Source organism: Alosa alosa, chromosome 18, assembly GCF_017589495.1.
Source record: "Alosa alosa isolate M-15738 ecotype Scorff River chromosome 18, AALO_Geno_1.1, whole genome shotgun sequence".
In the NCBI taxonomy this organism is placed as follows: Eukaryota; Metazoa; Chordata; class Actinopteri; order Clupeiformes; family Clupeidae; genus Alosa; species Alosa alosa.
This window is the reverse complement of record NC_063206.1, coordinates 18,639,980-18,652,402: the sequence shown is the minus strand read 5'-3', so window position 1 is coordinate 18,652,402 and position 12,423 is coordinate 18,639,980. Positions and strand designations below refer to the sequence as shown.

Below are 12,423 nucleotides of genomic sequence, written 5' to 3'. Positions count from 1 at the left end.
CTTTACTTGACAGGTGAGTTCATGACACATTCATAGCAGCGGTCATAAACTACACATAAAGCATTCATGACTGTTTCATGAGACATGATGACTCAACATTCATACCAAACCTTTTGTAAATGTGGAAGACAGAATGACGACAACTTGTTAAAATAAAAGTCCAACAATTGCTCCAAACCTTAACCTGATCACGTCACATCTGAATCAATGGGCTACTCCAGTGCCAAAATCACAGAACATGGTCAAGCAAATATTTTTTGTTTTATAAAAATGTATGTTTTATGATGTAACCTTTGCAGATGATTTCTCAACTTTTGCTACTGGGAATGTCCAACCATTCCAGGTTACACAAATACGGGTCAGCTGAATGTAGGCTAGTTTATCTCCCAGTGTTAAACTCAGTGATTATGAATACTTGTATAGTAAAGTGACATTCGATGTAGACTCCGTAAGATATTCATGAAATATTTACAAAGGCTCGAGAGATTAAGTATCCAGGTTCCACAATACGGGTCAGCTGAATGTAGGCTAGTTTTGTGATTGATGGACTTTTATTTTTACACGTTGTCGTCGTTCTTTCTTCCACATTCATGAAAGGTTTGGTATGAATGTTGAGTCATATTTCATGAAACAGTCATGAATTCTTTATGTGCAGTTTATGACAGCTGCTATGAATGTGTTATGAACTCACCTGTCAAGTGAAGTGTTACCACATTTTCTTTTGGAATTGGTATAAAAGATCTAAATGATTCTTCAAAAAAAACCCCCCAAAAAAAACAGATGGACACAGAAGCAGTCAAGTCTACCAAAAAAAGGTGTGAAAACATTTCCTTTGAAACTCAGAGTTACCATGATGCAACACATGTTACGCTGCTTCAAGCAGAGCACACACACTTTGAAGAGCTCTTTTCTCAGGGTGTGTGTATCAGCAGCCACACTCCCCAACTGATTGCCTCAACAGAAAACAAAAACACTTGGAAGAGGAGCCTCTGAGGAGTGTGTGTGTGTGTGTGTTTGTGTGCGTGTGTGTGTGTGTGTGTATGTTTGTGTGTGTGTGTGTGTTTGTGTGTGTGTGCGTGTGTGTGTGTGTGTTGGCGAGAGTGTGTGTGTGTGTTTGTGTGTGTGGAGTGAGGCAGAGCATAGAGCAGTCTGTATGGGGCGCTGCTCACCGTGATGACATCGGTGTTGATGGGGCTCATCTCCACCACGTTGGCAAGGTATGGCTCATCTCGCCACATGGGGGCGTTATCGTTGATGTCCAGGATGGTGACATTCACCTGGGGGTGGGTTGGGGTTGGGTGGGTTATAATCATTGATATTCAAAACTTTGTTAAACTATCAGTAAATGACCAGACGCCAGATCATGGAAACTGCACCACATTCACATGTGTCTTCGAAGCAGCAGGCCACCCTCTCCTTTCATCACCAACAACATCTCCATTCAGATATACATATTTACTTGAGGAGCTCTTTCCCAGCCTCAAGGACACTTTGTGCAGCTTAGACGAGAAAAACAAACATGAGTATAGAGACAAGTGTTATGTATCCGCATAGACAAACTTGAAAGGAAGCATTTAAGAGTATAATGACAACAAAACAGACAGTATAGTCACTGCATATCAAGACAATGCACTACGCTACTGGGTGCTATAACAGACGAAAGATAAATAGAGAGAGAAGGAGAGCGCAAATAGACCCCAAAAAATCACTCTAACCGCAGGGGTAGAAGGAAGAATGACAACAAACCCCCATAAAAGAGACACAAGCCACTTTGACTGACACTTCCATCTCGACTAGAGGAGAGAAAATCACAAAGTAGAGGCCCTCTCATCGCTTGGAGATGATGATACTCGTCTGACAGAAAATGACTGTCTCCTGTCCCCCCCCTCTTCCATCCCCACGTCTTTTACCCAAACGTCACCCAGCCATCCCTGTCGAGGGGTGGGGTAGGGGGGCGTTCAAACGGCCTGGTAGATAAGATATGGCAAATGGAGTGAAACCGCCAGACTGAGCAACATATGAAATCCTAATCAGACACTTAGAATCTCCTGGCTTTAACCCACCACTGAGCATCCTAAAGGACTCTGAGTCTTGCATACCAAGATGGATTCATTTGGTTTACCTTTGCGGCGATACGGCTGACAGAGCTAAACTAGCATTGACAGTTTCATGGCTTTTTAATAAACTTTGAAGCCGGCGCTGTTTCACCCGCCCTGCTTGTAAGACACAAGAGTGTGTGATCCTTTTAATTTGGCCACCCCTGTAGTGCCGGCGTCTAGTGATAATTTAATCACTAAGCCGTGCGTAATTCATCAGTGGGCTAAAGATAGCGCCGATTCTTAATGAGCCTCTTCTCTGTGTCCAGCTCGGGATATGGATGAGGAGGGGATGCGTTACCGTGGCAATGCCCGTCTTCTGCAGGGGTCCCACCCCTCCGTCCACTGCACGCACGATCAGGATGTACTCGGACTTCACCTCACGGTCCAGGAGAGCTGTGGTGGTGATCTCACCTGTAACACATACACACAAGTACAGTATTTGTATTTAAACACACACACACTGACAACCACACACCAACCATGTATCAACATGCACATATAGATGCACAACCATGACTGTAAGCACACACACACACACACACACACACACACACACACACACACACACACACAGCAACACAAACAGCTACTATGCACCTCATTCCAATGAAACCTATGTCCACACATGCAAGTGAAGAGTTCAGATACAAACGCCTCTAAACGCCACCTCCATCAAAAATGAGATAACGATGTTGAGTGAATGCTCTCCACACATAGCATACATTAATCAAATCATTTTGCTTAAAAACTCTCATTATGGTCTGAAATATTGATTTGTAGGCAAAAACCTATAGGAGCCTGATAAAAAAATCATTTAAAATAAAAGTGGTCAAATGGATTTAGACTAGGATTCTGCATCTGAACTCTTCATAGTGTCTGCTGGACAGGACCAGTAGCGGGCGTCACATGTGACGTGTGCTCTACAGGCACAGAGCCATGACTGACCTGAGCGCGTGTTCAGGCGGAACTGAGACGAGCCCTGAAGTGCGTAGATGAGCGAGGCCTGTCCAAACTCCCGCGACGCGTCCTTGTCTGTGGCGTTCACGTACAACACCGTAGCCCCTGAGACAGACGGACAGCATGAGGGCCAGAAAAAAAGACAGGAAGTGAGTGTGAGAGAGAGACAGAAGAAAGTGAGGACAGAGAGAGACAGACAGTGAGTGTGAGAGAGAGACAGAAGAAAGTGAGGAGAGAGAGAGACAGACAGTGAGCGTGAGAGAGAGACAGAAAGTGAGGAGAGAGAGAGACAGAAGAAAGTGAGGAGAGAGAGAGACAGACAGTGAGCGTGAGAGAGAGACAGAAAGTGAGGAGAGAGAGAGACAGAAGAAAGTGAGGACAGAATGAACCTCCTAAACCATTTCATAGCCAAATAAACCACTGTATCTCATTCATCTCTCTGCTGAATTTCAGCATGCCGACTTTGATGCTTCCCCACCAACCCACCGCCACCAGCTGGTCCCTGTCTTGCTATCCGGAGATTTGCTCATCACCCCTGCCTTCTACTATCAGCAGGATCTGAGATCTTCCTGCCATTTGCCGGATCATGGACAGGGGCCTACGCTAGACTGAACTGCTTCCTGAACACCAGAGACTGCCGTCTTTATACTGTATATCTTGTTAACCTAATTGCCGGACATCCTACTCAGGATTAAACCAATGACTCTTGCTCAGTCTACTGAATGTTTGTGTGTGTGAGAGTGTGTGTGTGAGTGTGTGTGAGAGTTCAACCCAGTCAACCCAGAGTTTTTTATACTTTATAAAAAACTGGTTAGCACTTCGGACCTGTAACCGGAGGGTTGCCGGTTCGAACCCCGACCAGTAGGAACGGCTGAAGTGCCCTTGAGCAAGGCACCTAACCCCTCACTGCTCCCCGAGCCCCGCTGTTGTTGCAGGCAGTTCACTGCGCCGGGATTAGTGTGTGCTTCACCTCACTGTGTGTATACTGTGTGCTGTGTCTGTTTCACTAATTCACGGATTGGGATAAATGCAGAGACCAAATTTCCCTCACGGGATCAAAAGAGTATATATTAGGGCTGTCAATCGATTAAAAAAAAAAATCTAATTAATTACATGCTCTGTGATTAATTAATCTAAATTAATCGCATATATAATTTTTGCTGTGAAAGTATTTTAAATATTTAAATTCAAATTAATCATTGAATAATCAGCATTAGTGACATTAAAGTTCTAAAGACACTGTTCAAATAATGGCCATAATAATATATGATATGACCTAATATGCTGAGGAAATAAATTCAAAAGTGCTTCGGGAAGAAGTCTTTTTTCACATACAAGGCATTTCAGGCCACAGATATAACCTAGTGGACCCAATGAAAATAAATTAACGCTCCCCTCAATGTAAACACTATTTCTTTGCATTGATGTGCGACTTTAGAGTTGACGAACTCCGTTGATATGCAAATTCCTTGCTGCAGACATTGCAGAGGACTTTATTTTAATCAACACTTTATTTTTATCAACACCATCAGGCCGTTTTTTAAAAGTAAATGTTCCAATCAATGATCTAGGCAGCACATTTTCTTCTCTCTCCTTCATTTTACAGGCTAATGGTTACTAACTAGAACGGCTCGGGGTCAAAGGTCATACGGAATCGATTAATCTGCACTATTTTTTTTAATCAGTTATTTTTTCTCAAATTAATTAATCGAAATGAATCAGTTATTTGTGTGTGTGTGTGTGTGTATAGTATGTGTATGTGTGTGTGTGTGTATGTGTATCTGTGTGTGTGTGTGTGTGTGTGTGTGTGTGTGTGTGTGTGATCTCCCACAGGAGCTCTGTTAAGAGACTCTGTTGTAACTGGGTGGGCCGGCAGTTCTCACTTGTACTCCTCCTTCTGTTTCTCTTTGGCTGTTCATTCTAAAAGAGCTCCGACAAAAACAATTATTCTTCATCCCAGTAAGGCTTTACAGAAATTGAAAACAGTGGAGGATAGGGGTGGGGGTGGGGGTGTTGGGGTGGGTGTGGGTGTGTAGGGATAGACTAGAAGACGGACAGAAAAGTGATTTGCAGACAGAGTGAGATGGCAACAGCGAGAACCTGGTGAGAACAAAAAGAAAACAACAACGAACGGCAACGGTAACCACAACACGGAGCAGACGGCGAGATAAGGAAGTCACAGCAGGACCAGTAATGACCAACGCACAGATAGGGAGATGGGGGAGAGAGAGAGAGAGAGAGAGAGAGAGAGAGAGAGAAAGAAAGACAGTGAGAGAGAAAATCAAACAGAGAGAAGAGAAACCAACAGAGTAATAGATGCAGTCAATTGCACGACACGCAGCATTGAGCGGGTGCGTTTGAGGGGCTTATGGATCGGAGGATTAGCAGCGTGTTTGGCATGCCGTCGCCGGCGCTTGGCGGAGGCCCCCAATCGATGCCCTCAGAACTGCAGAGAGGAGCAGGGTGGGGTGGCAGGCGTAGCTGCGTGAGCCTCTTCCCATCGCAATCGCCTCCTTCAGCCTGGACTCGCGGAGTGTGGCATGCACTTGGCCGATTCAGGCGGCTGCTAGGTCGCGGGCACCAGCCAACCCCAAATCTCATTTCCTCGGGCGATGGGAGGGAGGAGTCCATTGTCTGGGATGAAAGCGTTTGTCCGAATAAATGCATACGAAAGCATCTCTCGCCCGGGTTTCTGTTTTTTTTTTGCTTCCTTGTGCTTTTTCTCGCACACTTCCTCTCTCACACACACACACACAAACCCAAACACTCTCGTGCTCTTTCATGGTCTCCCTCTGCCACTGTCTCGTTCTCTCGCTCGCTCTTAGCAGACTGAGTGGTGAAGACTCAATTTACATCCTGTCTGGATACCTGAAGGAAACAAAACAAGATGCGGACAAGACGTGGACAGAGGCGGCAGCAGGACTGTAGCGAAGGAGTGAAACAGAGTCACAGTGGCAGTGTGTGTGTGTGTGTGTGTGTCTGTGTGTGTGTGTGTGTGTGTGTGTGTGTGTGTGTGTGTGTGTCTCGGGGGTAATTGAATACACTGGAACATGTTTTGCGGAAGGAAGATTACTCTTCGCAACGGCTGGAGAGGACTGGCTACTGAACGAACCCACTGCCAAGGGAGTTAATGATGTCACTGAGGCTACCACATCGCCAAGCTTTGTTTCCTAAGGCACTAACACAGATAAACTCACAGTGTGCTGGACTTACAGCACAAAACACATTCCATCTGACCACAGATGTGTACCAGAAAACAATAGATTAGATTTGCTCGCTGATCTGACCACCATGTAGGTACCAGTATTACGAGTTCAATAGAGTTAAAAGACCGCACAGGATCAAAAGTTATGTGCTGTGTTGAAATAAGAAACCTGTTGGAAAGCTGTTTGGGCAACTGTTGATTTGATTCTGAACATTTTGTACACACCTGCAACAATATTCTCTGGGATTATGACGATGTAGGCAGGCTGGCTAAACTCAGGGGGATTGTCATTTTCATCCTGAGAAGAGATAAGCAAAAGAAAGCAGATACTTACTTTTCACAGACAGAGGATTACTATAAAAACATAACATTTTAAAAGAAAATAAAAGAAATTATTTAGGGAGCCACAGTGTGCAGACATTTTCTTCTTATTCAAATATGAACTGTTAAGGCAGCCGTGGCCCACTGGTTAGCACTCTGGACTTGTAACCGGAGGGTTGCCGGTTCGAGTCCGACCAGTGGGCCGCGGCTGAAGTGCCCTTGAGCAAGGCACCTAACCCCTCACTGCTCCCAGCGCCCGCCCGTTGAAGCAGGCAGCTCACTGCTTCACCTCACTGTGTGCTCACTGTGTGTTCACTGTGTGCTGTTTGTGTTTCACTAATTCACCGATTGGGTTAAATGCAGAGACCAAATTTCCCTCACGGGATCAAAAAAGTATATATACTTATACTTATGACTATCCCTGCCCAGCAACGATTGGTATGGAAGAGTGTTTGGGCACATAACTGGGCATGATATTGGAATAACTCACAAGAATTTACATGAACAAAACAAAACTCTGAAATGCAATTAACATATCCCATTATAGAACCAAGCCTTTGAAAATACAGACTAAAAGCCCCAGGTCTAGTTTCAGCTCATTTAAGGCATATCATTTACAAAGCTTAAAACCGTCTGGACTTGCAGTATGCCCTTATGCCCTTTTGTGTACACTGTTTGGCTTTCGTTGTCAGAACGCAGGTCCCTGAACTCTAATTAAGGCCTTCCACCTCGACGTAGATGTCAGTCTCGTGGCATATTAGGCCAGTTGTTGGGCTGGTCTTATTTGTTTTCAGCATCTCACTATCTAGGCTACAGAGAGAGCAAACCATGCTGAAATTTCAAAAGGAAAACTGTGAATAATTAAAAATGAATAAGATTTTTTGAGACAGATTTCTTTGATCAAAAATGTCTGCAGATCACAGACATGTTACTGTTGTTCAGTCAGTTACAGATCAGCCATTTTTTCCCCTCTATTTATTTGCTGGTCTCCTTGCTTGTATATGTTTTTCCTTTTAAAGTCTTCCACTTGAGAATGCAGGGTCATTGCTGTGTGGCTGTTTTGTTCTGCTGACACTGTTTGGACTGACCTCAGCACAGTGGTTTAGTTTTATTGTGTACAATCTACCACAAACAGTATTGTTCTTGTTTTCATGCACGGGGTTAAAGAGTCTAAAATCTAGTCTAAAATAATTGGACAAAATGGTTTAGAAACTGTTTGTATTTGTGTGGTGTGTGTGTGTGTGTGTGTTAAATCTGCCTTGGAGGGACACTGTTTGCCCTGAATCGCTTTCACACTCAAACACACATGAGGAAAGGCATTTACAAACAATGGGTTTTGACACGTGCCCAAGCTCAGAATAACAAATTTTTACAGCAAACTACACGAGTGCACACACGCTCACATGCACACACACACACACACACACACACACACGCACACACGCACACACACACATGCACACACATGCACACACTGAGAGAGAGAGAGAGAGAGAAAGAAAGAGAGAGCGAGTAAGCTGGAGGAATACAGAGCTAATCAGAGGCATAGGAACAGGAGGGAGAAATGTCACAGAGAAATATCCATGGATAAAGTGTCCCTGCCAAAAGGCTCCAGGGTGGATGGGAGAATTGCACTGGCAAGCAGTAACACATACACACATTAACACACACATAAACACACACAAACACACACGCACACACACACACACGCACGCACGCACACACACACACGCACACACACACACACACACACACACACACACACACACACACACACACACACACACACACACACACACACATTGTTTCTGCACTGAATCTGAGTGTTTTGAGCACTGCGTGTGTGGCTGTGTGCTATGCAGACGTGTAGATGTGTGGCTTCAGTAGAGTGAGCTTGTCTTTTCCCCAATCTACACAGATTACAGCATGGTCACTAACTCCATTAATTACACACTGGCCCTGGGTTAATGTAAATAACTGTTCATGTATGTAACAGTTGTAAAAAAATGTAATGTAAAAAAATAATAATGTTCATAAATAACTGATACAAATATATGTGAGCATACAAAATCATAATGATATATAACGAAAGCATCTTCAAACAGCTAATGCTGATGAATTATTACAGAAAGGCTGGTCTAGTCCATTCGGGAGAGTTAATGGGGTGATGCTATACTTACAAAAACCTCCACGGTAATAGGCACAGTGCTGTTCAGGGCTGGGTTCCCCCCATCTTTGGCCATGAGAGTCAGATGGATCACTCCTTCAAGAACCATCTCGTAGTCCAGAGGCCTGTTCACCATGATCACTACAGACAGAAGACAGATGACCTCACATCTGACAATCTCTACTGAAAACGAGCTTTCTGTTAAGGACAAGGTTTAATCCATGTCCGAGGAACCACAAGAAACTACATTAGCATAGCTATACTAAAAGATGGAAGATGCTTTAACGCTAGAAGTGCTACAAATGTCAGAATTACTAGAACTGCCAAGGCGTTTATTTTGACCCTTGGAATTTAAACTCAATATTCAACCAGCAGGACTGTTTATTTTTTACAGTGCTTTTAAAAATAAATAAATAAACAGTCAAAATGACCACTCGTGGCGCTTCTAGTGTAAACTGAACTTTTGAAGAAACATACACTCCTTCTTCTCATTTGCAATCATGTACTACAGTACTCATATACTATACAAAAATAATGGTTACCTCCAGAATGGTAATTACATACAACTACATACCTGGACATACAATACAGAAATCAAGTTCATCAAATCAAATCATCAAATAATGTGCTCCATCTTTTCTTTATATTCCATATTTACATTTATTCATGTTGTCCAAAGTGACTTATGTCAATTATATTACAAGGGATTACATTCTCCCCGGAGCAACTTGGGGTTAACGGATGATGCCGGGACTTGAACCCACAACTTTCAAGCTACTGCACGCTAACCCCGGCTCCTTGAAGGATAATTCCGGTATTTATCCGGTATTTAGCACTTTGAGTCCATGTTTTAAAAACATGTTTGTGCATGCCCATAGGCAGCCACTCTGAAGTAGTCAAAGACAATTCAAAACGAGTCAGAAAAGTCGAGACAGGACCCATCGTCAAAATTTCAGTGTCCACCACTCTAGCTCATCCAAAACAAACCAGAAAAGGGACTCAAAGTGCTAAATACCGGAATTATCCTTTAACCACTACACTACCATCTCCCCATACCGTACCATGCATTTAACAAACCCGGATAGAGATACAGCGCTGTCCTCTCAACATGAACACTAACCACTGAGCAGGTGCCATGGGTCAAACTATGCAGGTGAGGGGATGGAATACGGAGTCAAGACCGCAACCTCAGATCACTCAGCTCACACAGATAAGGCTTTGTTCAGGGGAGTGGTGCAAATGTCAAAAACACAGAACAATACAACAGCAGCACAGGTTTAGAAAGAGATGAGCTCAGTAAATATTTCATGCAGTGGAAAGTGGGAGGGGGAGATGTAAGAGGCAGTGTGTCAGTGATGCAGGGGCTGATCCGAGATCTGTGGGTGCACATGGACACACATGGCTTACAAATCACACAATATTCTGGTCTTTGCAGGCGGGGTTAGTTCTTATGAGATTTAAGCAGATTAGTCAAATAAGGCCTAGAGACTAATATCAATATTTAAGGAGGCTAATAAGAATTTACTAAAGCATAATTGGCTAAATGAATCCAATGGGGAAATGATGGCAGCAGGTGAGAGGGCCTGGAGATGGAGCCAGAAAGGCTAAGTACAGAAGATTAGAAAGACACAACACAATGTTCACACTAAAACAGGCAAAGATGACTGAAGATGGCTGTATTGGGGAAGCAGCTTAACAGTGTTCACACAGGACTTAATTAAATATCTTATTAAATATAAGATGCCTGATAAAATAGGCCTTTTGCTGGCATTAACATTAACATTGACATTGTCACATGCAGTTTTGCTGACTTATATATTGTATAATCTTCCTACTTAATAGCACTCTTAGTAATAGTACTAATACTTGTTGGTAAAACTGCCTTACAGCCTCAATGTCCTCAAATCTACAAGAATGCTACATTTGAGTAATGCTAGATGTGTTAAATGCTGCCTTTGATGACCAAGGTGTCATGAATGGTCCAGGTATAGTGAATGTGAATCATCAAGGCATTTTAATTTCATTCAAAAGTAGAAGTATTACCAAGCCCAAAGAATGCACACATTAAAGAAATGGCAAAATCTGTGGATCGGGTCAAAATGTAGTCAAAAGGAGTTTACTGCGTTTACCATTTCGAGTTGCAGTTACTGTAGGCTGTCTTGAAGCAATAGGTGAGTTTGAGTCGCTTGTGAGCGGACCTATGCATCGCTGTTGCATAAATGTGTGCATGAGTGTGTCTGTGTATGTGTGTGTGTGTGTGTTTGGGGGCAGAGAGACAGTCAGCCAGAGAGGATGAGAGCAGGAGCACCAGCTATGAGTTTGTGGCTGGAAAGAGAGAGTTTTGTGCTTTTTTGGCTGCGGGTCTGCTGACCTGCATAGCCCTCCACAATGCTGATGCTGAAGTAGCTCCTGAAGCTCGACGCATAGGTGATGGTGTACGTCAGCAGATTGTTCGGGGGAGAGTCCTCGTCTGTTGCCTGAGAATGTAAGAGAGAGAATGAGACAGGAAGAAGGAGAGAGGGCAAGTGGTAAAAAAATGCAATGAAAAAAATGAAAAACAAGACAAGGATAGAGACATATAGAAAATGGAGGAGACGAAGGGAAAGAAAGAAAGTAGGGAAGAAAGGGAAGGGAATAAAGAAGGTATAGCACAGAACAAGTCACAGACCTACCCTAGTTATAATAGCATACACACCTGCAAAGGGTTCAGTATGTACATATGGGGCAAGATTAGACAGCATGGGAGTGTGGCTGAGGGAGAGAGAGAGAGAGAGAGAGAGAGAGTGTGTGTGTGTGTGTAGTGTGTGGACCTATGCTACTGGATGATGAGCATGACTGCCTAACAAGCATTGCCGTGTCCACCCAGTTAGAGGGGGTGAAGAGCAGGAGAGAGAGAGAGAGAGAGAGAGAGAGAGAGAGAAAGTGGGAGAGAAATATGGAGAGAGCAAGAGGAGGAGCAGAAGTACATGCTTGTCTGCCTGTGTCTAGGGGGCTGAGAAGCAAAAACAAGCACTGTTAACAGAAAAAAATGCAGCAAATAAGATGTCCATTGCATGTCTCCCTCTGTTTACTTCTCCACCTCTCCTTCTCTCCCTCTACCTCCTTCCCTCTTTTGTTCTGTGCTTTTTCTCTTGGCCTCGGTGCGCTGTGCTGGTGAATTGCTGACAGCACAGTTCCGCAGCGAGCCATTTCTCACGGCCATCATATAGGGTAAAACTTCTGTGTTCCATCTAATCAGAGACATGCAGTCAAGCAGTCACACACACACACGCACACACATACACACACACACACACGCGCGCGCAACACACACACACACACACACACACACACGCGTGCACACACAGACACACGCTCACACACAGACACACGCTCGCACACACACACAGCCCAATCCAATGTGCTCACATAAGGGTAATTGCCTCTCTCTCTGAATCTCTGGATCAGAGAAACATGTTGGGCAATTAATTACAATTATTCACCATTACCCCTCCCACCCACACACTTACAGCTTAATACTTAATATTGGTATCCACTCATCAGTCACACACACACACACACACACGCACGCAATTGCACTCACAAATGAATGGAATCTAAATGTGAACAGACGGAAAAGGCAATATGCTGCACATAACCACACAATGAATTATACACATTATTAATACTTAATA

The 12,423-nt window shown here is 43.8% G+C and overlaps 1 protein-coding gene across 1 annotated transcript in view; it reads right to left on the bottom strand.

The window, feature by feature from the left end:
* Positions 1 to 12,423, bottom strand: part of cdh23 (cadherin-related 23) — a 120,045-nt gene that overhangs the window by 85,199 nt on the left and 22,423 nt on the right. The window contains exons 4-9 of the mRNA XM_048269256.1: positions 11,121 to 11,226; positions 8,763 to 8,890; positions 6,487 to 6,559; positions 3,045 to 3,161; positions 2,398 to 2,510; positions 1,170 to 1,277 (exon numbers count right to left, since the gene is read on the bottom strand). Of these exons, the coding sequence (XP_048125213.1) occupies positions 1,170 to 1,277; positions 2,398 to 2,510; positions 3,045 to 3,161; positions 6,487 to 6,559; positions 8,763 to 8,890; positions 11,121 to 11,226 (645 nt within the window). The remainder of the gene's footprint in view (positions 1 to 1,169; positions 1,278 to 2,397; positions 2,511 to 3,044; positions 3,162 to 6,486; positions 6,560 to 8,762; positions 8,891 to 11,120; positions 11,227 to 12,423) is intronic.